The sequence below is a fragment of the Cotesia typhae genome, unplaced genomic scaffold, assembly GCF_013202065.1.
Source record: "Cotesia typhae breed Kobodo isofemale line unplaced genomic scaffold, CoteBio_Ctyphae contig_81, whole genome shotgun sequence".
In the NCBI taxonomy this organism is placed as follows: Eukaryota; Metazoa; Arthropoda; class Insecta; order Hymenoptera; family Braconidae; genus Cotesia; species Cotesia typhae.
Genome location: NW_027423768.1, coordinates 500,720 through 526,721, shown reverse-complemented (window position 1 = coordinate 526,721; position 26,002 = coordinate 500,720). Strand labels below are relative to the sequence as shown.

The 26,002-nt window shown below is 27.2% G+C and overlaps 4 protein-coding genes across 5 annotated transcripts; 3 read left to right on the top strand and 1 right to left on the bottom strand.

Annotated features, from left to right (window-relative positions):
* The first annotated feature begins 27 nt into the window (after window positions 1-27).
* On the top strand, window positions 28-2,867 carry LOC141533023 (uncharacterized). The gene is made up of 4 exons (XM_074251673.1): window positions 28-188; window positions 1,060-1,188; window positions 1,658-2,074; window positions 2,233-2,867. The coding sequence occupies exons 1-4, from the start codon at window positions 62-64 to the stop codon at window positions 2,865-2,867; spliced, it is 1,308 nt and encodes a 435-aa protein (XP_074107774.1). The 5' UTR covers window positions 28-61.
* Window positions 2,868-2,923: 56 nt separating this feature from the next.
* Window positions 2,924-5,200, top strand: LOC141533048 (uncharacterized). 2 transcript variants are annotated; one of them, XM_074251714.1, is made up of 2 exons: window positions 2,924-4,181; window positions 4,547-5,200. In XM_074251714.1, exons 1-2 carry the CDS (start codon window positions 3,965-3,967, stop codon window positions 4,762-4,764), a joined length of 435 nt encoding a protein of 144 aa, XP_074107815.1. In that variant the 5' UTR covers window positions 2,924-3,964; the 3' UTR covers window positions 4,765-5,200. Both variants share the same exon structure in this region; 1 of them encodes a protein (XP_074107815.1).
* Window positions 5,201-10,615: 5,415 nt separating this feature from the next.
* LOC141533036 (uncharacterized) lies at window positions 10,616-16,853 on the bottom strand. The gene is made up of 5 exons (XM_074251692.1): window positions 16,102-16,853; window positions 14,799-15,041; window positions 14,684-14,740; window positions 10,954-13,253; window positions 10,616-10,865 (listed from the first exon to the last, which is right to left on the bottom strand). Exons 1-4 carry the CDS (start codon window positions 16,198-16,200, stop codon window positions 11,034-11,036), a joined length of 2,619 nt encoding a protein of 872 aa, XP_074107793.1. The 5' UTR covers window positions 16,201-16,853; the 3' UTR covers window positions 10,616-10,865; window positions 10,954-11,033.
* Window positions 16,854-17,208: 355 nt separating this feature from the next.
* On the top strand, window positions 17,209-22,385 carry LOC141533039 (uncharacterized). The gene is made up of 6 exons (XM_074251694.1): window positions 17,209-18,132; window positions 19,922-20,058; window positions 20,153-20,244; window positions 20,321-20,557; window positions 21,430-21,495; window positions 21,577-22,385. Exons 4-6 carry the CDS (start codon window positions 20,330-20,332, stop codon window positions 22,222-22,224), a joined length of 942 nt encoding a protein of 313 aa, XP_074107795.1. The 5' UTR covers window positions 17,209-18,132; window positions 19,922-20,058; window positions 20,153-20,244; window positions 20,321-20,329; the 3' UTR covers window positions 22,225-22,385.
* The last annotated feature ends 3,617 nt before the right edge of the window (window positions 22,386-26,002 follow it).

Genomic DNA, 26,002 nt, shown 5'->3' with positions numbered 1-26,002 from the left:
ATCCAGATAGATTATTGATACGTTTTATTGAATTGGAGCTCACCAATTAATATTCAGAACAATGACTGTATTTATGCTGCTTCGGGATAAAAGGAAGCAATACTGCGTTCATAAAAAACGACATGTTTCTGTGGATACTCGAAAAGATAAAATTTGTGATAAAAAAATAAAAATAATTTGTGAGCATAGTAAGTATTTTTGTTGTTTTATATTTTCATCAAAATTAATCAAATGACACTGAAGTTAGCAATGATATGACAATTTTCATCGTTTTATAAAATTTATTCATTTAATTTTTTTGGAACATTTTTTTGAGTAATCATTTATTCATAGATGAGATACCGCCATACGATTGCTACTTGGCTTATTTTTTGTATTAATATCTAGTACTCATAGGTTACAACCATATCTTTTCCCTAATAATCTAAACTTTTCTTAAATTTTTAAAATTGTTACAGCTGACCGTAATATTTTAAATGATGTTTGTCGTAAATTAAACTCCAATGCTCCTCAGATAATTTTACCCAAATTTATCCTCGATAAATCTCCAAAATCCATTCCTTCTCACATCCTACTGAATACTGAAAGTCGTAAGTATATTTCTTTTGATGTTACAGAATGATACTGAAAATAACACCACGATACTTATTCATATTTACGATTTTATGCATATTTTCCATTTTTAATTAAATATAAATTTCATATTTTTGAATTACGTAAATATGAAAACTTTTCTTATTAAAAATAAAAGATTAGTCGCATTTTCTGCTTTATTTGCAAGTTATTTTTGATTTAATCTTTTGCACTTAAAAATGATGTTAACAGTCAACCAGTATTCAGACGAAAATTTCTTCACACAGAATAATGACCGGTTATAATAATTGAAAACATAAATGTAATTACCAATTTCGTTTATTATTATACAGAGAAAAATTTTATTGATTTTTATAATCTGTGATTCACAACTACGGTTAATTTCAACTTTTTGTAGGATATCTTATGATTGAAATTAATGAAATGAAAATTAAAATTTAAATACTTTTTATTATTATATCACAGATATACAGATAAATAGTCCTATTCAGCTGACCCAATCATATAAAAAGAAGTCGTATAATTATTTTGAGGAAGATTGTTTTGTTGATTCAAGAAAAGGAAAAACTGTCTGGTTTTCTGATGCAATCAGTAGTAAGTACTAACAATATTGTGTCAAAAGAGAACAATTATAAAATAAAAAATTTCGTATCTATTATTCATGATGAAGATTTTTTAACGAAGTTAAATTTCCAATTTACAAACTTTAATGATAAAAAAAAAATTTCTGAATTTTGAGATAGTTTTTTCAAGATTTTAATAGCAAACTATTTAAAAGAATCATTTATGATTTCAAGTATCATTTATCTAATGTTGATATTTCTAAAAAGTATTAAAAATTAATCGGAGAAACTTGATTTATTTTAAGACTAGTATTTCTAGAAGTTTTTTTTACAACACACAAGAAAGTTATATTGGAAATTATTTTATTAGTTCATCAATAATATTTTTATTTTATATCACTATTTATATACTATATTTCTCTGTCAATGTAAGCTCAATGTAAAACAGTAGCTAATTTTTCACACACATTCATTTTAACATCTAAATTAATTAATTTCAGCTTTTATCAATTCAGACTCGGATCAAGTTGTTAACGGCTTGGATTTTAATTCATCTTCACTTACAGAATCTTTTAATTTATTCGATAATACTGATCTTCCTTATACATCGTATGAAGAACCATATGACGACTTAAGCAACTTTTCTGAAAACTTAAATGTATTAGATATTGGACAGAACATAGTTATAGATACAGAAAATGTGGAGAATACTATTACTAAGACATCTAATCACGAGGAAGAAAGTTTCAGTAAGATACTTGAAGATAAACGAAGAAATAGTGTTGATGGAGAGGTTCAGCCAGAAAATGTAATTAGTTTGAATACTGTTGATTTCAATAACGCTGTGGACAACTGTGAAATTGAGCCGAAAAGGATTGAGAGGAAAAAAATAATTAGATATCGGAACACTGATTGCGGTAAATTCTTAAAAATATACTTCTGTTAATTTTAAGTTCAATGAGGCTAAATGATAATTTTTTTTTGCAAATATTGACAATCAAATTAGAGAATAGAAAAATTATTATACAAATGGATTATAAAAACACAAACTAATTTAAATATTTTATTTTTATAGATTCTGATAGCGAGAGCAAAGAATCTGAATCATCGTATGAACCATCTGATTCAGAAGAGTCAGTCGATGAAGAAGAGCATCTAGTCGAAGATATAACTGATGAAGAGGATTTCAATAATGAAAACAATGCATCTGATAATGCTGATGATAATAATATTTCTCAGAATACTTCAACCTCAACTTTAAATTGTTCACTTAATGTTTCTGGACATACTGGGTGGGACGATGATGACGTTGAAGCGGAGTTAAGTTCCAAAAAAGGAAATGCGAAGAAAGATCGTTGCTGTTATTGCGAAAAAGAATATTTCAAAATTGCTCGACATTTGGAGACGGTACATAAGAATGAACTGGAGGTACAAAGTTTTATTAAATTACTAAAGGGAAGTTCTGAGAGAAAAGATGAAATAGCTGTACTACGGAAACGGGGAAACCACATGTTTAATATGAAGCAGAAGAGAAAAGAAGATGGTACTCCTGGAATAATTAAAACAGTACGTTGTCCAAACAAAACTTCCAAACAATCAGGTGGAAATTGGGCTGTCTGCAGTAAATGTAAAGGCTGGTATGCAAAAATAATATCCGCCATCATTACCGTGATTGTCAAAATGGCGCGAAAAGTAGTAGAGGAATATTAGCAAAATGTCGTCGAATACAGGGTCAAATTCATCCACGAGCCTCTAAACCAATGCGCCATAAAATAATACCATACATGAAGTCGACAGAACATGTTAAACTCATTAGATACGACCTCTTGATTATACTGTTTGGAAACGATGAATGTACCAGGTATCGGAAGCGTAATTTAGCTCAGATGATTCGAGCCAGGTTGAGCTTATTAGCTCGTTTTCTTCTGGTTACGAAGCAAGTTGAGCCATCAGTCACTGATTTTGCCTCAATATATAGTCCTAAACTATATTATAAAGTTATCGAAGCTATCAATCAGTTTGCTGGACTTGATGAAGAAAATGGCTATTATAAAGTACCTTCGAGAGCATCTGAAATTACTACAAATATTAAAAAAATCGGAGTAATATTAATTAATGAATGCATTATTGATAATAAACCTGAAACAATAACAGAGGTAGAAAACTTCTTGTCTCTATGCAAACAAGGATTCGCAAATATTATTAATCGAATAGTTCAAGAAACTCGACTTGTGCATCAAAGGAAAAAAGAAGTAGAACTTCCCACAACTACTGACATTCGACGTTTTTCTATGTATTTAGATCGTACAATTGATAAGAATATTCAGCTTCTAAGAAAGGAATTTTCACTTAGGACATGGCGGGACCTTTCCGAAGCATGTCTTATTCAATTACAATTGTTTAATCGTAAGAGAGCGGGTGAGATGGAAAGATTCGAGCTAGATGATTATAAAAAAATGAAATTCATTACCGAGAAAGATGAAGGGTACAAGTCGTTATCTAAAGAAGAAAAAGAAAGGGCAAAAGAGTATGGTCATACAGTTATTCAAGGAAAGCTCTACAAAAGTGTCCCTCTATTATTAAGCGCTAAAGTTCGTGATGGAATTGATGCTGTCATTAAACATCGCACAGAAGCTCGTGTATCATCTAAAAATCCTTTTGTTTTTGGAATATTTGGGTATTATAAAGACGCCCATCTATGTGCTAGTAGTGTTATGAGGAAATTGTCTGATTTATGTGGCGCAGAAAGGCCGGAGTTGCTTCGAGGAACACCACTCCGGAAGCAAATTGCGACAAAATGTTGAGAAATGCAACTTGATCCAACACAAACTTCGAAAGTTGCTGATTATCTAGGACATGATGTTGTAATTCATAAAAAAGTGTACCAACAACGAGCTAAAGCAGATATCCTAAATATGTCAAAAATATTGCTTAAAGCTCAGGATTCGCATGATTCACGTAATGATTCAAAAGGATCAGTTGAAATGGACTCTACAAATGACCAAGACATCTCTATTAATAAAGGTAATCAGTACTAATTTTTAATTTAAAAAGCTTGGTAAATAAAATCCAATTGTTTTTCCGGTTCTTGTGCATATAAAATATTATGCAACTTATCAAGAGTTTTCTAAGATGATTAATAATTAATAAAATAGAAAAAAAATTTTTCTAGAAAATCTACTAGCATTATAAAATAATTTTATGAATTAGCGATTCAATTTTATTTTCTGATTTTTACATAACTAATAAAGTATGAATTTCGAACATAATTTATTTTGTTTAAACCCTGATATTTATACAATATTTTTTTGTTTGAATGTTTGAGTTTGTTTATTATAATGATAAGTTTAATGCATTTTATTTATTGATTTATTTTTTTTAAATTTCAGGAACGGATGATTTAATTAATTCCTCAGACAACGAAAGTGGTTGTGAGAATAATGCATCTGAAGAATCAGCTTACGACTTGACAATAGATTACTTACCCCAATCTCATACAACACGAAAAGATAATAGTAATGATTTGATAAAACCTAAAAAAATAATTCGATCTCGTTGGAGTAAAAAGAAGAATCTGATCTCCGTAAGTATTTTGCTGAGTATTTAAGGACAAAGACTTACCCAGCACTGCCCGTCATCAGAGATTTTCAAAAAAAATATGGAATACTAGCTAATCGTAATCCAGAAGTTATCAAGACGAAATTGTCTAATATATATAAACTACCGATTGCAAAAGCAAGATTGAATACAAGTAATCACGAACTTAAATTACAAAAAGCAAAAAATTTTGACAAACAAAGTAGAAAAAAGCTGTCTGCTACAAAAAAAAGTAGAGAAAAGTTAAGCTGTAGTCCAAAAAAATTGATAAATTCAGTTAATGGTCTAGTGAAACCGCACATATTATATATATTTGATACTTTCATCAAAGAAAAACGTCTACCTTCGAAAAAACAGTGTGCTGAAGCTAAGAAAGCCGACAAAATATTAAAAAATGTCAACATAGATGTAATTCTTCATATTATCCGAAAACAATTCGATAAAAAATAAAAAACTTTTTAACTATCGTTAGCGATGTTTTAATTTACGTATTTTTTGCAAATTATCAATTTTATTGTTTGTTGTTTAATCTAAATGTTTATGTTTTAATCGAAAATTGTTGATAAGTAATTGCCAACTACTAATTACTAATTGGTCTTATGACACAGTGAAAACTAGATGATTAGTTTCGTTAAATTGTGGAAAAAATCATTTAAGTTATTGCATTTATAAAATAATTAACTTTAATCAGCTATGTTATGTTGATTATTATTTTTTCTTCAATATTATATTTAAAAAATAAAAGAAAATAATTATTTTTTTTCAAATAGCAAATAATTCAATAAATGAATGATTTGTATCGACTAAGACGTTATGTGTTCAAAACATTCTTTTTAAAAGAGTTTATTGTTTCAATGTTATGTTGTTTCTGAGAAAATAAAGTAAATACAAAGTTAGAAAGCTAGTTTATGCATATATGTTTGTCACCTAAATGAATCAAATTTATTTTGAATTGTCTGATTATTAAAAAAGATTAAATTTCTTAGTGACAATAAAGTATACAACTAATACTGTGACAAAAAGTAATTGAGTTTGCGTTGGGGAAGTGTATAATATATAATTAAGTGATAACATAGAATGTTATCTAATAATAATTAGAAATTTCTCTATTAGTTTAAAAATCTGAGACAATTTAATACACAAGTTCATTATTCAGTCTTTTATCAGACAAAATGAATATTTTTTATATTTTTAATTACAATGTTTCTTTTTTTTTTTCTTTAATATGTAAGTTTCCACCAGAACAGATCTCTTCATTTTGAAATTTATTTTTACATGTAAAAAATAATGATTTTATCTTGAATATTAACTGTATCTCGAAGTAAAACAGTGTATTTTTTGGAGTTTCACGTCATAATTCAACATATCCTTCGATATGTGTATGAAATAGAAATCATCGCAATAAATTGGTAATTATTTTCAATTTATATGTAAGTTTATTCAGCAAGTTTTGAAAAATTTTATTGGACTTTGATTACTTTACATAAATGCCTAAAGCTCGGAAATTTGAACTCGATGTTTTACATTTAAATATTATGAAAAATTGTCTTTATCTTAAAAATTTATTTTCTTTGCTTCAAAACGATAGTCTCGAATGTGCTTTATTATCTTGTAAGAAATTGAATGTTCTTGAAATGATATCTCTCATATATATGTTGATAAATTACATCCTCAACAGAGTTATCTAGTGTTTTACTTTTATTAATAACATATTTGTTTATTTTTTAATTTTTCCAGAAAAAGGGTCTGAAAGTCTTCGATACGTTGATTTGACGACAAGGAAAAAATTTCGAATTTGGGAAATGCTATTTTATGTTATTGCCGCTAAAACAATTATTATTTTTGATCTCTAGACACTAATATGAAAAATCCCAATTTTGGAACCTTAGAATTCTCGAAGATTTTTACAAACTTGTCAAGAGAAATCAAAGAGTTATTTCTTATCACACTCCAAAAACTAAGCAAATATACAACAGAGATTCTTATTTTGATAAGCAAGAATCTAATTCATTTGAAACAGTTAATGAAGATTCTCAACTTTTTCCTTGATGAAAATAAATCTTTTATAATTCATTTGAATTAATTTTCTAACATAAGCTTTAGAAATGATAGCTTCTTCCATTAAAAGATTCAATCCTTAGCTGAAGTCGATTTCCCTGTCTAAAAATATTGATTGAAAAAAATTAAAAATGATGAAATTTGAATTCTCTGCAATAATTTTAAATCTTCTGTTTGTATATATAGATATACAGCTTGCATAGATTGACTGCTTCTTAATTCTTTTTAATCAGTATTCTTAACCAGAGTTTCCAGTCATGAGAAATTTGAAACTTTTGCTCTAGGAATTGCACGTGATTGCAATAGAAAATTTTCTTGTAAAATCATTTAATTTTTCGTTCAAAAATATTTTTTATTTTGAGGGAAGCAAATTCTGTCGTATCAAAAAAAAATGTGTGTGTGTGTGTGTGTGTGTGTGTGTGTGTGTGTGTGTGTGTTTATGTAAAAGTATGTCAAAAGCTTATAACTTTTGAACGGCTTGACCGATTTCATCGCTGTTGGTGCCATCCGAAAGGGCTTAACCGAACTTAGATTTTGAAAACTATTCGGACCGATTCAGTCCGGTATATTTTGAAAAATCTTAATAAAACTGAAATAAAAATTATTTTTAAATGTGGTTTTTTTGGATTCATACTTTCCCAAGTTAAGCTAATTAAACGTATTATTGGTTGAAATAGGTTGAAAAAGATTGTAATACATAAAAAATTTGGAAACTTTTATTAGGATCAAATCCGTGACCGTAACTTTAAAAAGCTTAGTCTCAATCCACTACGCTAAGTCGCAAACGTTCAGTTAACTGCTTTTTTTCATGTACATCAATTAAAACTGAGACTTCATTTCCAGCACTACAGTAGGGTAAAGTTTAAAGAACAAAGTAGAGAACTTAACTTTTTATTAAATAGGAAATTTTATTTTTGTGGTAAGAAATCGTTCAGTCTGTAACAGTTTTACCTGTTCAGGTTAGCCCCTAATCAATTTTAAAATTAACTAACAAAACTAATAACAATAAAAATTATCAGGGCGCCACCAGGATTATTAATCACGGTTCCTGGAAGCGGTCCAGAGCTGAGAAAACTTATCTTAGGGTAGAGAGAGTGGAGGAAGGTGCTGTTGAATAATAAAATCTTAACTAACAATATATCGATATTTATTAACAATAAAAATTTAACAAACTTAACAAATTTAAGCACTCACTCACACACTTATAATCTAACGAAGCGGAGAACAACTGCGAAATAAACGATATTTACAAACGAACCTCCAATTGACGATACGATGACTAGACGGGCTTTTTTGAACGAACGGTCTCCCACACCTGCTTAAAACTAGATGGGCTTTTCTTAACGAACGGTCTCCCACACCTGACCTAAAACTAATGGGCTTTTTTGAACGAACGGTCTCCCACACCTGCTTAAAACTACTGGGCTTTTTCTAACGAACGGTCTCCCACACCTGACCTAAAACTAAGCTTAAAATTTAACGTCCACCGGACGACCAAAACTAACTCCACACTTTACAACTTAAAACTAAGTCCACAGGACTACCGCACTTAACACTATTAACACTCTCTATCACGCATAACCCGTTCAATTCTTCACACACATAACCCACACTTCGCTTAAATAATTTATTTTTAATTTTAAAAATGATTTTAAATTAATTACAATTTACTTTTATTTTACTCAATCATTGGCTATCGGTGAAACGAAAATTCCTATATAATGACCAATTTCTTACTAAACTTTTTTCGTGTTGACCTTGACTCAATATCACTGATTACTTAGACTTAATATCCACGCTGACAATTATCAAGTGTCATTTATTTTAATTTAATTACTTTACGGACTTAATCCCCATTATTTTACTTAAATTTATACTTGTTAAAATAATTTTATAATATAATAATTTCGATAAAAATTTCCTAATATAACCTTCTTAATAATTTTCCTTGATCAGTATTGTTTTTCAATAATAAATTCTTACTATAATATTCTTCACAATTAATACTTAAAAATTTTCCGATCTATCTTATTTTCAATAATAAATTCTAAATATAACAATCTTAACAATTTTCCACTCTATAATATTCTCAATTAATAATTTTCTTAATATAAAACATTCTTAGTAATTAATTCTTAATATAAAATATTATCAACAATTTTCTGATTGTTTTATCAATTATAAAAATTCGACATGAGTCGAAATAGTCAATTTCAATTGCTAGAACATTCGCTAGTCAAGTCTTTGCTTGACCTTGGGTATTGGAATTTATGCGACACACAACTGACGCTTGACGAAAATTCCACGAATAAAAATTTGTCTATTTTTCTCAATGACAAAGATCAATCAATTTTACTCAGTTAATTATTGAAAAATTAATTTAATGAATTTTCTTAAATGTTAGTTAATTGATTGAAAACTTTTAGATATTAAAACTTCCCCCGCAAGGTCGATCGAGCGATCCCCGGGTATAAACCCCCATGAAAATCACTCAATCCAAAACTAGCAAATGTTCTACGATTTAATTATTGAATAAAATTTTCGTCGATTAACGATCCAATTGATAAATAATTAGGAGAAGTAACTGGGTATTGGATAAACCGCGGTCCACTTCCTTCCCACAGAGCAATAATTGACACCTTGACGAACAAAACGATGATCTAACTCACTCGTTGAGGATGAAGTCCTAGTTGTAGTTGGCTTCCTTCGTCTCGTCACTACTCTCGGGAACGGTCCTTTTTGATTTCCGTGACACTCAATCTGGCGGTCACACTACTTCTCCCTGTTCCACTGCACGGCTCACCTATTTTAACCCAAACTCACCCCCTCCTATTCTCCCTTTACCCTTGTGGAAATATTTTTCTGAAAAAACTCTTGATAAAACTTCAGAACTCTGAATAAGACTTCTGAAAACCCTTATTTTTCCTAAATAAGTTTTAAACAGAAATATTAAGTCTTTACAAGCCTGCTTAACCCTGAAAAAGTCTTCAATAGTCTAATAATTTGGACTTTTTGAAGGAATTATTTAGAGTTAATAAGACTTATTCAGAATATTTAAAAAAGAATAAAAAAGAGTTTTTAAGACTTAAAAAGAGTTTTACAGCTAAGACGGGAGAGTAATTAATTAAAAATTTGTATTCAGATTTATATAAAAGTTTTATTTCATATTTTTATTAAAAAATAGTTAGTTTTTCTTTATAAATTATTTAGATATTAATATTAATAATAATATCGAGAATAATGACAATCGAAATAAAAATAATAACAGTAATAATTATATGAATAAAATTAATAATAATAGTATGAATAATAATCATTCTTAATAAAGATAATAATGAAAGTTATAAAATTCATAATAATAATAATAATAATATGAATAAGAATCATTTTTATCAATGACAGTAATAAAAATTATAAAATTAATAATAATAGTATGTATAATAATCATTCTCAATAATGATAATAATTAAAGCTATAAAATTCATAATAATAATTATAATATAAATAATTAGCATTCTTATTAATGATAATAATAAAAATTATAAAATTAATAATAATAGTATGAATAATAATCATTCTTAATAACAATAATAACGAAAGTTATAAAATTCATAATAATAATAATAATAATAATACGAATAATAATCATTCTTATCAACTACAATAAAAATCATAAAATTAATAATAATAATTATAATATACATTATAATCATTCTTATCGATGATAATAATAAAAATGATAAGATTAATAAAAATAATTATAATATAAATAATAATCATTTTTGTCGATGATAAATAAAAATTATAATAAAATAATAATCATTTTTATCGATGATAATAATAAAAATTATCAAATTTATAATCTTATTTATTATTGTAGTTGCTGTTGTTTTTTTTGTTGTTGCTGTTGTTGTTGTTGTAGTAACTGCAGCAGCTTTTTTTTTATCAGAAAATGCTTCACGTCTCCATTGTTGAGTTTCCCGTTCAAGTTTTGAAAGCTTTTCAAATCTTGTGTGAAAATCTTTCACCAAATTTGTTATTATTGGATCCAAGCTGAAATTCAGAATATAAGAAATATTTACAAAGTTAATAAAATTTTTCTTAACTTAATCTTAGAAAAAATTATTATTAAGTATTTTACCTATGTATCAGTTATAATAGGTCTCTAGTCAGACAAATCTAGCCATTTGGACAATAGCAGTGAATTCTTCATTTAATTTTTTAATCTCCATAACATCCTTTTGGAATATTTATAATGTAATATGTTTGTTGTATTTTGTGTAAAATTCCTGGTCGGATTATTGCAGTAGGTTTACAAGTCTGTAATTTTGCAGTTATTTTGCACTCATAAATATGACGAACAGTTACGCGTTTAGTACAGTGGAAGAATTTTCCGGTGTGTTTAATTTCTTGATAAAATATAACAATTTCATCTTCTCCAGACATATTCTCAAGTGAACAAATATTAGTAATAATTCCGTTAGTACCATTATTTAACATTATTATTGTGTCATTAATTTTTTCACATAGTCGATAGCTTTGAGATGTATAACGGTTTCCATCATAAATGAATCTGTTGTATGATTTACATTCATTCGGAGTAAAACCAATTGCTTCTTTTTCAAATTCATTTAATTTATAATATTTTCCTTTCCCCACTAAAACACAATTATCAGTTTTTAATGTATTTTTCAATCTACCCGTCAAGTTCTGCTCGCAGAACTTATTAAATTCATTACTCAATTGAAATCTCGTAGTTAACAACGGAAGAGATTTTTGAAAATAGTATTTTCTTGCGACTTGGAGACACACATGAGTTGGACTCTTCTTCATTTTTAATATGAAGTGGTTTTCATTTTCAAAGGAAAACGTATTATGAGCCCATAAAGGACCTAAGTTCATCACACTTTTTACCATGTGTAAAAGCAAGTGTATATTGTAGGTCATATTTTCCTCTCCAAAGTATTTTTGATAACTGCGAGTATATTGAATCAGAAGATCGTCTGCGATTTTCAGCATGTGGCTTGTAATTTTTTCTTCTAATAGAATTCTTATAGCTTCGACTAGCAATGCCAAGTGATCCAAATACTGCTGAGGGAGTAGTTTTTTCAAGCTTATTAACGAATAAAAAAGTAACCACGAACGCCATTCTGTAGCTTTCCACATTTTTCTGTCGGTTATATCTCGAGGCGATCGTGTTATTGATGACGGGTGTTTAAATTTTAACAAAGTTTCATTAATTGCTATCAATTGATCAGGATTTCCTACATAGAATGATTTTCCGAATGAACATAATAATAGCTCTGTATGTTGTTTCACAGTTCCGAGTAAAATTGAATGTAAATAATCCGGGGACATTCCGCCAACTAAATCAAAGTACTTCAAATTCATTAATTGTGATGGACCCCATACTCCTTTAATATCTTCTCTGTACTCTTTTTCACTTGCTAATAACATTTGATTTTTGATCGATTCATCCGATCTGTCAGGGGGAATACGCTCTAGCATCGGGAATTTACGATACTTGTTCACACTTTTCGTCGGGTGTTCACAAAAGGTGCAGCCATATTTACCGTTATACTGTTTCATATTCAGAACTTTGCACCGAGCAACCGAATCAAAACAAGCACACAGTGGAATAAATTTACTGGTAATAGTTTCTTCACCTAATTTCCACTGCAAACCATTCTTTGATAAATCATTTGCTTCTTTAACGAAAGGTTTGAAGAATAAATTCATGTCAGGCTCAACTTTATCTACCCAAAGTCCAGTCATGATTAAATGTTTTGATTTCAGTTTCGCCGGCAATTCGTTAATAGAAGCGTAGATTGGCCAAATTGACAGTTTACTCGATTTCGCTGCTTGACAGCCATCTGTGTTGAAAGTGTAAGATAAATTATATTTGTCACTCAAAATTTCAATTGGTCCCAAATTTGACAATTTTTTGTATGTTTGTCCATCAGTAATATTTCTTATAACATTTTCCTCTTCATTACATTCCTGATTATCGTTATTGAATAGCGCCTCCTGAACTTCAAGATTTTCAAGTACTTGTTTTAATTGATGAGCAAAATTCAAAGTTAAAAAAAAAGGTGCTGTTGGTATGCTGAAAATTTTTTTACATATTGGACAAATTAAATCATCAGTGTTTAGTGGGTGACGGATACCAAAATAGAAAAAGCATTCATTGCAATATAAATGACGAGAAAAACTTGATTCGTTCAATTCTAACAGTTGAAATAATTTAAATTTTGTTGATGGGATGATTTTATCGCCAAATATTGTGTTAATCATGGATAGTATTTTTGTCATCGTTTCCCATGTTAATGATTCTTGAGCGCCAAGCAGTAGTGTCATCATCAATACTTCTCCACGGGTAATAGATGTACAAGAACATAATGGTTTACTGTAAATATCATCAGCAGTATGGTCGAAAGAAGTCTGAAAAAAAATGTTAATTTATTAATTATGAATTTTTCAGTCAATATGTATATTATATTTATACAGTATGATTAAAAATACTTTTTTCAATAAATAAATTTTAAATTGTTATCACTATTGCTGGCTTAATAAATAACTTTGTTTTTTATAGTACCATAAACACATTTTTATGTTACTGTCAGACGTATTTGTACAATGAGAAATATTTTTTTTTTGGGCAACATGATTTTTCAGTAAGCTCAACATTTTCTTACAGTAAATATTATTCAATAACTGTGCAGTTAAATCAAAATATATATATTATTAGATCTGTTAATTAGTAAATTAAAAGGATCCATGTTGAAGTTATAAATACGAAGCTAACTCTCCCAACCCATTAAGTTTATATCTCACTTCAGAACAATATTCTTAGACAATATCTTTCATATGTTATTTATTCACAGTAATTATATATATATATATATATATATATATATATATATATATATATATATATATATATATATACATATAGATATATATATTTATGTATACAAATTTCATAGAATCTCTAAGAAATTATTGCTTATCAAGTACGAACAATAGTTTTTAAAAATTCCTTTTATATTTATTCACATCGTATATTATATTAAATTATATTAATTAACTAATTAAAAAATAAAGACCACCTTAACTTGAGATTTTACTATTTAATAGATATTTCTAGATTTGAAAATAATGCGTGCACAATGTGACAGATAAACATTTTTGAAAAAAATAATTTTTCATTTGATAATTAATATTAATTTTTATACAACTACCAAAAACGGTTCATAGCGATTTTATTAATTTCTGAGAAACTCATTCTACAGTTTTATAGCTATTATTCAGGTATTATATGCATATTTTTCTTGAATATTACGCGAGTGTAATTGCTATCAACTGTTTTAAAGAGTTTTTCTTATTTGTACCTTAAAAAATTAAAATTTGATAATTCTGATAAAATTATTCTATCAAAACTAAATGTATTCCTAGATTTTGAACATTATTCCATTAAAGTCGTTTTCTCAATACCTTACGTGTTTATGAGTCTTAAATAATATAACTCTTGTCATTTTATCTAAATTCAGCAGTTAGTGTTGCAAGAAATATTCCAAAAACTTTGTTAACTACAGAATAAATTGAATATTCACCTAAATTGAATTTTAAAAATAATAACTATATAATTTATTTATTCTGTATGTCCGTCGATATACAATAAGACGATTGAAGAAAATTTTCACATACAACTCATTTAGTTGTATTTTATATTCCCATTGGCCGTCAATAGGACTGGTTACTTTAATATAGTTAGTAACAGACCGTTGAAATATTTACAATTTTAAAATTTTAAGAAATTACTCGGTGCAATAGGTGTTTAATTTCTTTCAATCTATTTTTATCACACATACCTGATCAGTCTTGCTCCTATCAGCATTGAAATCCTGTGCAGGCGGGGTATCTTCGGCCTAGAAAACAATTAATTAATAAACTGCATACATCTGTTTTCGTATATCAATTACTTACATCGAACCACTTATCTCGATTTGAAGATTCTTCATCTTCATCTTCATAAAGCCATAAATCAATTTCTGAATTTTCAGGACTTGACCTTTGCAGATTGATTAAACGAGCATCCCTTTCGGTTCTATATTCCACTGATAGACAGCTGCCATTAGTAGAAACTTCAGTAGAAAGTAAAGCTTCGTTTGCATCCATATTATAATCAATAATGTTTTGATTTACAGTTTCATTGTCTTCATCCGAAGTCTACAGTGAAATAATAAAAAAATGTTCATGTTAATTAAGTAGAAAAATTATAAAATATAGTCAGGAATGTATTTTTTGTTGAAATGCTCATTATTAATAACTTACGTAATCGGTAATAATAAAAAAAAAAAAAAAAAAAAAAACAAAGTTCTTTGCTTCACGAAAAAAAACAGAAACTAGTTTTTAAATATCTAAAGACTAATCCAAAATCTACATTGAAATTTGCAATTTTTTAATCAGTAAAATTAAACATTTTGTTAATATTACTAATTTTTGTATAATTTTTTGAATATGTCATTTAAAAATTGTAAGTATAATAATTTAAACAAAAAAATTTGAAAGACCTTTTATGTGTACGTTAAATTCCAGATGAAGTTTTAAATTATAAAATCTCAATTGAAATTAACATTAATTTCACATCACAATTCATAAATTTTTCTGATAGATTATTTGTTTTGAATTAAATTATGGTAAACGAATGTTTACATTACAAATAATATGCTATAGAATTTTTTTTTTTTCTATACTTAACTATCATCTCATGTCAACTTAGAATCATTGTTGAATTAGCACATATTAAATAATCGATAAAGTAAAAAAAATTAGAAATCAAGTAATTTATTTTTTATTTATCTGAAATTGTAAAAGTCCTCAAACAGTCTATTAGTAAAATTGTTATTTACATTAAACAGTTGATATATAACTATAAAATATTTTTATCAACAACTTATATAACTTTTTGATAATATAAAAATTATATTATATTACAGTATTTTACGGTTAAACACTTCATGTGAGTAATTTTTTATTCTCAATTATCATAAGATATTTTAGCGAATTTAGTATAGTTGTTGCACTAGAATTGGTAAGCTCTGACATTTTTCTGCTTACTCAAACAATCTAAAAAAACCAAAAAAAAATCAATTCCAACGAAAACTTTTTAACTGTTTCATTTTTTTTTCCTGGATTTTATATTATGATTCAGAAAATTATTAAGTTATGCTGATATTTTTGCACTTTAATTTCATGATTATTGCAATCAAATAAATTTGATACTTACATCACACCGAAGTTTTTTCAATTTATAATAAAATGTAGATCGAGGCATAATGCCGGCAACGTCTTGATTCAAATACGATTTGTATGGACCTCGTTTCATGGTTAAATTCACTTTCCTGGTACTTATGACACACAAAATAATATATTTTTCGGTTAATAGTGCAATATCTAATACTGTTCTTTAAATAACTATATATACATAAAAAATTTTCAGTCCAATTTGCAGGCTATTATGTATTGTTCACTAATAAAACAATTATATACCACTTAAAGCTTAATAAAATGACACTTGAACTTTTTTGTTTAAAATATATTATTAAAAAAAATATTTTAACACTAAACTTTACACTTAGTATCTAATTATAGACACAGCTGAAATTTACACCACGCTTGCAGACACGTGATGAAAAGACGATAGCAATACGACAATAGCTTACAATTCAGTTAGTATATACGCTGCAGTCCCAATACTCTTAGCCCTCGTCTAATTCTCTTCGATGTCTAGGTATAATATACTTATTGAGTACGTAAGCTTTAAAAAGCTGCTAACTCCATTGCGGACACAGACCAAACTGAAACTTTTTTTAATCAAGTGCAGCAAGTTTGTAGCGTAACGAAAAATGTAAAATGCGTAGAGGGGATAGGTGAAAAGGGTCTGACACTATATTAATAAGTGGTAAGTAGTGGGACAAGAAATAGGTATACCTTTTTTAACAGAATGAGAAAGATAGCTGTAACGTAATTTACGTGCGTATACCACACTTTTTCTAGCTTATAAATTCTTAATTTAAAAAAAAATATTCAACAAATTCATAATTTTTTATGGAAAATTTCTGAACATTAATTTCTTTTTGAACTAATACAAACTACCGAAATAACCACGTACTTCACAGAGAAAAAAAAAATTCATTTCAACAATTATTAAATTTTTTTATTATAGATCAAAACAATTTAATTTACCGTAATAAATATTTTTTTTTTTAACATTAATTATTACTTGATAAAATATTATTGAATGAATGAAAGTGGTAACTAATAAAAATATTTATTCCATTATTAAAATATCAAATAGGTATATATAGTCATAATGATTCAGTATAAATGTATTTACGGTTGTGCATTACATGTATATACTATTCAAAGTGGTGGCAGCAATTAACTTACTTTGTTAAAAATCGGAAAAATTTAATTTTCGTCCATACAAAAAGATAAAGAATATTTTAAATTATAAAAAGAAATTCTAAAAATAATATTAAAGATTCTTTCATATCATGTGAAAATTTGTTGAATGCGCATACACAATTTTCTGTATATTAATTTATTAAAAAATATTGAAATGACAGCATTTTGGACTCAATACAGAAAGAAAGGGATTGTGTTGATTAGTTGTCAACTTCTGTCCGCTGGTACCAGGCACACACGCATACACAGACACACACACTCACACACATATATACATACAAAAGCGCGCACTCACTCACAGATATGCCTGCAAACGAGCGTTAAAAAAGGAACAATGAATTTAGTGTTCACTTGTCCGTTTTTATTATTCTTCTTGAGCAACACGTGTTCTGCAGCACCGTGCCGTATATTGGAAAGATGTAGTAACACAAGCTCATCGACCACGCGACCAAAGAAGAGGGGATAGTATCAGTAGGTGACACTTCTATATTGCAGCAAACACACACACACACACACACACACATATATATATATACTTGTATAGTACAGTGTAGACATCGGAGACGGACACATAAATTGAAAATTCATTTGTTATTGTGATTTTAACTGAACAGCGTGTGGTTCAAACTATCGTGCTGTGCCAAATATTTTAGTTTATTTGGTAATAATTTATTTTAATAAAAAATGATGTTTGCTTTAATAAAAATACCGCGTAAAAATAATAAGAGAGATGTTGTTGAAACTTGTTACATTCGTGATTTCAATGAATATGGTGTATTAACTAAAAACAAAGTGTATACTTATAATGATGGAGAGGAACGATTTAAATGTGTCATTTTACAATTGTCAGGTAAGAAATAAATAAATGATTGTTGATTAATTTAGTACATTAAAATAATTTTTAAAATCGTTTTTGGCGGACAAATTTTTAATGTTATGGTTCGATTTTATAAAGTAAAATATGAATTTCTTTCATATTTTTTATGAATCTTATGAATTTTTATATAAATTTCTTTCATATTTTTTATATTCATGTATTAATTAAATTAGTTAGCCGTTGCTGCAATGTTACAATTTGATACTAAAGTGAGAATTATAAAATTTATAATAGCTTTTAAAAAAATGCTGTTACAATTTATTGTATCTTATTGCTATTTTTATGGGTTTGAAGAAAAATTATTTACGATTATTATCAATGTATAAAAAATATCACTGCTTAACCAGCTTTAGTATTGCCTTACTTTCAGTGTATTCCTCATTTTTTTTTCTATACTACATACAAATTTTAGTAAAAAAGTAATTTTTCGTATGTAGGAGTTAATACTACAGTAAATAAAAAAGTTATGAAAAATCTTAAATAGCAATATAGATTTTGAAAATAGCTTATAACCTTGTTAATTTATTGTACATAATAAAAAAAAAATTATTAATTGTTACCTTCAAATGAACTAGCTGAAAAAATTACCTAAAATTCAAATTCAATTTCTTTACAAATTTTTCAACGCGGTGCTTCGGTCAAGCGGCACTCAAAGAATTATTCTGATCCGAAGAGATCTCATCTCAGTTTACTTGAAAGTAATACCCAACCGTTTAGTATAAAAGACCCTCTCTGAGTCATACTAAGTATCAGTCAGTACTAAAATAATAATGTCTTCCCAAGTAAACACAAAACATATTGTATTCAATAAGTGTTGATTGCATTGATAAAAAATATATTTAAGTATATTAAATATTGTTATAAATAAATATTAAACGTTGGTATCATTCAATATTTAACGAATAATGACACATATATAAACAGTTTATATGAAAACAATATAAATATGTCTTCAGAGTGAATATTGTATTATTGCTGAGAATTTTTTAAGTTATTCCAATCCTTCTTTCTTCATACTCTATTATACTCATGTAACATATATTCACATCCAAGTCTGTCATTAGCTCTGCGGTTGGGTTCGTTGTTTGTTAATATGAATAAATTAATAAATATGAAGTTATAGAAAAAAATGTAAAAAACTCTTGAAATTTACGATTTTTAATAAATATTTTTAAATGTATTACTGAAATATTGCGGTTAGCCAAAAATTATTTTAAAAAATTTTTCATATGTACGATAAGAGATAGATATTTTTTTTTATTTATGTCAACGGAACGTCCCATGCAGTTCGGCCAAATTGTAGGAAAAAAAAAGTTCTGTACCCAGCGATACTGTTCATGCTGTTCAGTATGAAGAGGAGGAACAGTTTAGCCACTGTCTGGCCACACTGACCCCATGGTATAAATATTTAGCTTTTTCAAGCTGCGAGTCGAATTTTGAATATTAATATTGAGTAAAATTATTTATAATATAAAATTCAATAACTTAACAGAATATTAACAAAGAGAATAAAAAAAAAAGAAGTTATGTGAAATGGGATAAATAACTTATTTAATCTAACAATGACTTGACCGAAGACATTATGATAATTATTTTTCTGTAAAATGAAATTCTAGTGTGAGAGATTGATCAATACTTAATTTAACTGTGTCAGGTAACACCTACGTAACATATAATTATTTTGTATTACTTAGAAAATATTTTTATAAAAATTTACTAGTCTCAGAAATAATTATTTTTACATTACAACATGGAATTTCAGATATGCGAGAGAAGTTGTTAGATAAAAATCTACGTATTCGAGAACCGGTGATTACTAACCCGTCAGCTCTAGATTCTTCAACCGATGATGATACTGAAAGCGAATCGGGTGTTGCGAAGGCTAAAAACATTCGAAAGGTATGTAACAAATTATAGCATTTCAAAAATTTCATATGTCAAACATGTAATATTAATTAACGATGAAATCATTTAATTCATTACTTTGTTACAGATTAAAAAGCAAAATGAAATGAAGAGTAAGAAACAAAAACGGATGAAATAGTTGAGAGTTATATAGAAGATAGAAAGCATTCCCATGATGAGGTATGCTGCATGTTTAAGGCCATATAAGCTTAATTTTACTTTTTAAATTAACTAAATACTGTTTATGTTTTTATAGATTATCAGAATGAACAGTCCTGATGACGAGGAAAGAAGTAAAAATATTCAAAGTGAGTTGGAGAGTGATGCTGAATCTGACTTAACGGATGAAAATACAGTAATAGCAGAAGAACTAAAGAGAAGAAATATAGTTGCAGAAAGTGACTCGGAGGCTCCGCATGTAGAAGCAAATGTCATTATTAATAGAAATGATCAAAATCTAAGAGACACAGATGACGATAATGATGAACAACAGGTACGGCAAAACATTTCTCATAAATTAATTAAGAATAGTTGAAATTGAAACTAATGATTAAAATTGATGATACATTTATCATTTTTACTAGATTACTGTGAAACAATTATATTTTTTATTCTTAAATGAAATTTTAATAATATTACAAAACAATAGATATGAATATAATACCTATATTTTAGAATAATTTAAATGTTTAATTAATTGTAAAATTAGGAGGTAAATGATTATATTATAATACAATTCAAAATTTTTTAAAAAAGGTCCGATCCTCGTTAAACTTATTTTACTTCGAGTTACTATTTTTCCAGATAAAGATTCACAAACACTTAAGAATTTTTTTTAAATAACATTTTTTTAATTTACTTATTTTCCGTTAATCATGAGAAGAAATATAAGAGATTTTAAATCGATTAATTTTTGTTATTTTATAAAAAATTCAATTAAAAAAAAAAAAAGTTCAGATTCGGACCGTATTCAAGTCAACTCCTAGATTGGAAATAAACAATTACGTAATCTAATTAAAATAATAATTATCAGGAGTCGATTATCGAATACTTGACAAAAATTATTTTAAAAGTCTAACTTTCAAAAAATACTTACTTTTATTAACACATGACTACGTTACAAACTGTATATGCTACTTTTATTTGACGTTAAGAAACGTAATAATAATACAAATTTTCAAATAATTTACTGTACGTTTGATGGGACTTAAAAAAAATAGTGGCAATAAAAATATTATTCACATATTGTAATAGAAAAGAAAAACTTGACACTTATTTCATTCTATATAAAAATATAGAAAGTAAAAATTTAGTAATTATAGCATAAAAATTAACCTAGTAAATGACAATAATAATTTTTTTTAGGATCCACTGTCATTACCGGCGCGGCAAAATTTTTCGGATAACAGACCGGTTACAACTAATATACAGGTAACAAACTTAATGAAAATATTTTTTTATTATAGAGGTGATAATGGTTTAATGAAGTTCATAAATATTATTTACAATTAGAATTTTTCGGATCCAATAATAACAAGATTATTAAAAGATATCCAAAAAAGAGATGCAGAGTTGTCCAAGCTCCGACGTGAAAGTCAACAATCGAGACTTGACGCGGCTTCTGATAGAAAAAAGCTGCTGCAGTTACAACAACAACAACAACAACAACAACAAAACCAACACCAACAACAACAACAACAACCACACCAACTACGGCAACAGCAACAACATCCAGAACAGCAACCACAACCACAACAACAACGGCAACAGCAACAACAACCAGAACAGCGTTACGATCCATACTACTATCTCGATCATAATATGTTTGACTTCGGAGATGGTATCACTATACCAAGTAATTTGTCCAGTACTGCTTTTGATGCTCAAACTCCTGCTAAATTTGTGACTATTATGTCTCATGCAGTCTGGGGGATAGACACTCTATCACAGCGCGTAGTGCGCGAACAAAAAAATACCAATGGTCGCACAGTATTAACTCCACGGAAGAAGGAACTGTTAAAAATCCACTACCGGTACTATTTACAACAACAAAATTATTCAACTGAATTATTAAACAGAGAGAGAAAAGAACGTATGATAAATATTTATTTGGATAGAGCCATACATTCGGCGAAAAGAAAGCTTAAGCTAAATAAGTAAATTAATTAAATGATAATTAATCCTACATTTTTAGTGTTAGCTTTTTTATAATTTTAATTTTTTTTTAACTAATATAGACTAGTTAAAATTATGCAAAGTAGAACTTTATTTCAGTAATATTTAAATTTATTGTAGAAAAGAAATCTAAGAAAACTGTTTAGTGCGCCTTTCTATCATTATTATTATTATTATTAATATTATAATTTGTATTATCATTGATAAGAATGATTATTATTTATATTATAATTATAATTATTATTGTTAATGTTACAATTTTTAATATTATCATTAATAATAATGATTATTATTTATATTATTATTCATAATATTAGTATTAATTTTATAACTTTAATTATTATCATTATCGAGAATGATTATTATTCATACTATTATTATTAATTTTATAACTTTTATTATTATGATTAATAAGAATGAATATTATTTATATTATAATTATTATTATTAATTTTATAATTTTTATTATTGTCATTGATAAAAATGATTCTTATTCATATTATTATTATTATTATGAATTTTATAACTTTCATTATTATCTTTATTAAGAATGATTATTATTCATACTATTATTATTAATTTTATTCATATAATTATTACTGTTATTATTTTTATTTCGATTGTCATTATTCTCGATATTATTATTAATATTAATATCTAAATAATTTATAAAGAAAAACTAACTATTTTTTAATAAAAATATGAAATAAAACTTTTATATAAATCTGAATACAAATTTTTAATTAATTACTTTCCCGTCTTAGCTGTAAAACTCTTTTTAAGTCTTAAAAACTCTTTTTTATTCTTTTTTTAAATATTCTGAATAAGTCTTATTAACTCTAAATAATTCCTTCAAAAAGTCCAAATTATTAGACTATTGAAGACTTTTTCAGGGTTAAGCAGGCTTGTAAAGACTTAATATTTCTGTTTAAAACTTATTTAGGAAAAATAAGGGTTTTCAGAAGTCTTATTCAGAGTTCTGAAGTTTTATCAAGAGTTTTTTCAGAAAAATATTTCCACAAGGGTAGGCCCGAAGATCGAGACGCGCCAGTGCTATGTCGAATAATTATCGATATTCGGTGACTTATCGATTAAGGGTAATTTTACCCTGTTACAAGTCTACGAAATAATAGTGAAAGTTTGAGTGATTTTTACCCTTAATAAAACCTATCAATGAAAAATCTCAAAAGATGGAAGAAAGACCTTTACTCAATAAATTTGCGGTATAAGATTGCGATTTAATAAGGTTTAATATAACGTACACGACTCAGTTGTACAATGCATTAAAAAAATATGATAACCGAAAATGTCCTGAAAAATACCATTTACTTTATGTACCTAGACCGATAATGTATATACATTCGGATGTACATACAAATAAAAATATACCCATCTAAGTCCTAGAATGTGCCAAAAGGTAGTTATCAGGACGTCCTGAAATATATCACTGTACATATTTGGATTTCAGGACGGTCCTGACATGCTACAAATGTCCTGAAACCAGCCATTTTTGCTAAAAAATGTCCCAATAGCTACCACTGCAGATATATATATATATATATATATATATATATATATATATATATATATATATATATATATATATATATATATATATATATATATATATCATTCCATTTATTATGATTATATTTATAAAAGTCGTTTCTGATAATAAAAAACAATTATATTAGATCAAAATCATTTACAAGTTCTTATTTTATTTATTCTCCGTACACTGTGTATTGAATAATTTACTTGTTTATAAATTGTATTTTAATTGTCCTTATATATAAATAATATTTAATACTTAAAGGATATTTAAACTATTTTTATAATGAATAAATATTTATTTAATATAAAAATCAAGATGATTTTTATTTTTAGTGGACCACATGACTACCCTAACCGTATTCATGAATAACCTATACCGTATTCGTTTTCAGTTTTATATAATAAAAAAAGTATTTAATTTTGATTTCGAAAAATTGCTCATCAAATAAATTATAATAAATTAAATATACATCAAAGTATATGAATTATCTATGTTCAAAGAAATGAATTTTTATTTATTTTATTAATATATCAATTTTTTAGTTATCATCTGTGTCTTGTTTGAACTTGGTGTATTTACTAAAAATTTTCTGAATGCGAAATTCTTCGTATTTTTTTCTTTTTTTTTTTATATGAATAAATAATTGTTGATTTTTGAGAAAAGTAAGCAATAGTGACAAGAATACCTTTAAATCTATTGAAAATATTTAGATTTCGTATGTACTACAAATATCGATATAAATATAAACATAGCTCATTGATCTCTAGTTTATTATATTAATAACTGGTATACCTACAAAGTTTTAAAATTGATTATGATATTTATACTTTGTTACTTAAATTTTTTTTACTTATACAATTTTCTTTCTTGTTAGTTAATTTTTAAATCTTTCAAATATGAATTCAGTAAAAGTACTTCAGGAAAAACTTGCTGGCATTGTCAACTGTTGTAGTAACATTTTTCAATTGATTCAACAGTCTTTTGGTAATCCGGTATCAGCAGATGAGTTTCTTCTGACTCTTATTTTTATTGTACTAAAAGCTAATCCTGATAGACAATAATAATAATAATAATAATTTTATTGCTAGGTTTTGTAAGGCCAGTCGATTAATGAATGGAGGCCCTTGTGGAAATATTTCTCTGCTGAAAGTCAGAAAAAAATTTTAAAAATGTGAAAAAAAATTCTGAAATGTTTTTATTCTCTAAAAAAGTCTGAAAAAGTCTTTTAAAATCTGAATAATTTTATATTTGATATAATAAGTCGGAGTATTAGCAATATTTCGGAATCTGTGAGAAAAAGTTTTCTGCATTAATAAGACTTTCTGAAGAGAATTAGTGCAACAATACAAAGAGTTATTCAGAGTTTGTTTTTATTTTTAAAATTTTCCAGAGAAAATTTTCGTTGCTGTGTTATGTCCAGGATTAGACCTGGCGAAATAAATTTTTGCTCCAAGTCTTGCGACCTATAGACCGGGATCGTGAGATTGTGTTTGGAATGTAATAATGTTTAGATGGGTGGTTTTACTTTGCGTTGAATTTATTTTAACTATTGATTTACAAAATTCTAAGTTGAATTTATTTTTAAATATTGATTTACAAAATTCTAAGTTGAATTTATTTTTAAATATTGATTTACAAGATTCTAAGTTGAATTTATTTTCAAATATAAAAATAACTTAATTTGTTAACTGCTATAACTTACAATAAACTGATGATCCCTGTTGAGTTGGCCTTGATTGGATACTGATGTGGTTTTGTTAGGATACGGGATATTCACTTGTCTCAAACTACCGAAGTCGTTATCTTTGTGCTGCTTCACGTTTTCCACGATATGCGGAGAAACAAAGTGTGCGGACACTTGAATGAAATCAGTGAAAAATGTATCAACTCGAATTGAAAGTGAACGGTTGTTCTCAGTTACACGTTTTCCTACTGTATGTAGAGAAAACTAAGTATGCGGATACTTGAATGTAATTATAAAAATTTAATACTTGAAAATGGTACTGATGGACCACCGTTTAAAGCAAGTAGCTGTTAACTAACTGTTGAAATAGTTGAACTAGGACTGCACTGATATTGGAACTAGAAGACAAAGTAACGAACTCTTAGTTATATAAGTGTTCCGTAATTAAGGCTCCACCTATTGGGCCTTGGGTTGAGGCACAGCATTTCCCAATCAGGGTCAGTTTTCAGGGTATCATCCCTACT

Coding starts and splice junctions, on each gene's coding strand:
- LOC141533023 (XM_074251673.1), top strand. CDS start 62: ATGACTGTATTTATGCTGCTTCGGGATAAAAGGAAGCAATACTGCGTT. Junction 189..1,059: donor AAAAATAATTTGTGAGCATA/GTAAGTATTTTT, acceptor ATTATATCACAG/ATATACAGATAAATAGTCCT. Junction 1,189..1,657: donor GTTTTCTGATGCAATCAGTA/GTAAGTACTAAC, acceptor AATTAATTTCAG/CTTTTATCAATTCAGACTCG.
- LOC141533048 (XM_074251714.1), top strand. CDS start 3,965: ATGCAACTTGATCCAACACAAACTTCGAAAGTTGCTGATTATCTAGGA. Junction 4,182..4,546: donor AGACATCTCTATTAATAAAG/GTAATCAGTACT, acceptor TTTAAATTTCAG/GAACGGATGATTTAATTAAT.
- LOC141533036 (XM_074251692.1), bottom strand. CDS start 16,200: ATGAAACGAGGTCCATACAAATCGTATTTGAATCAAGACGTTGCCGGC. Junction 14,741..14,798: donor ATCGAGATAAGTGGTTCGAT/GTAAGTAATTGA, acceptor ATTGTTTTCTAG/GCCGAAGATACCCCGCCTGC. Junction 13,254..14,683: donor ATAGGAGCAAGACTGATCAG/GTATGTGTGATA, acceptor ATTTTTTTTCAG/ACTTCTTTCGACCATACTGC.
- LOC141533039 (XM_074251694.1), top strand. CDS start 20,330: ATGAACAGTCCTGATGACGAGGAAAGAAGTAAAAATATTCAAAGTGAG. Junction 20,558..21,429: donor ACGATAATGATGAACAACAG/GTACGGCAAAAC, acceptor AATTTTTTTTAG/GATCCACTGTCATTACCGGC. Junction 21,496..21,576: donor CGGTTACAACTAATATACAG/GTAACAAACTTA, acceptor ATTTACAATTAG/AATTTTTCGGATCCAATAAT.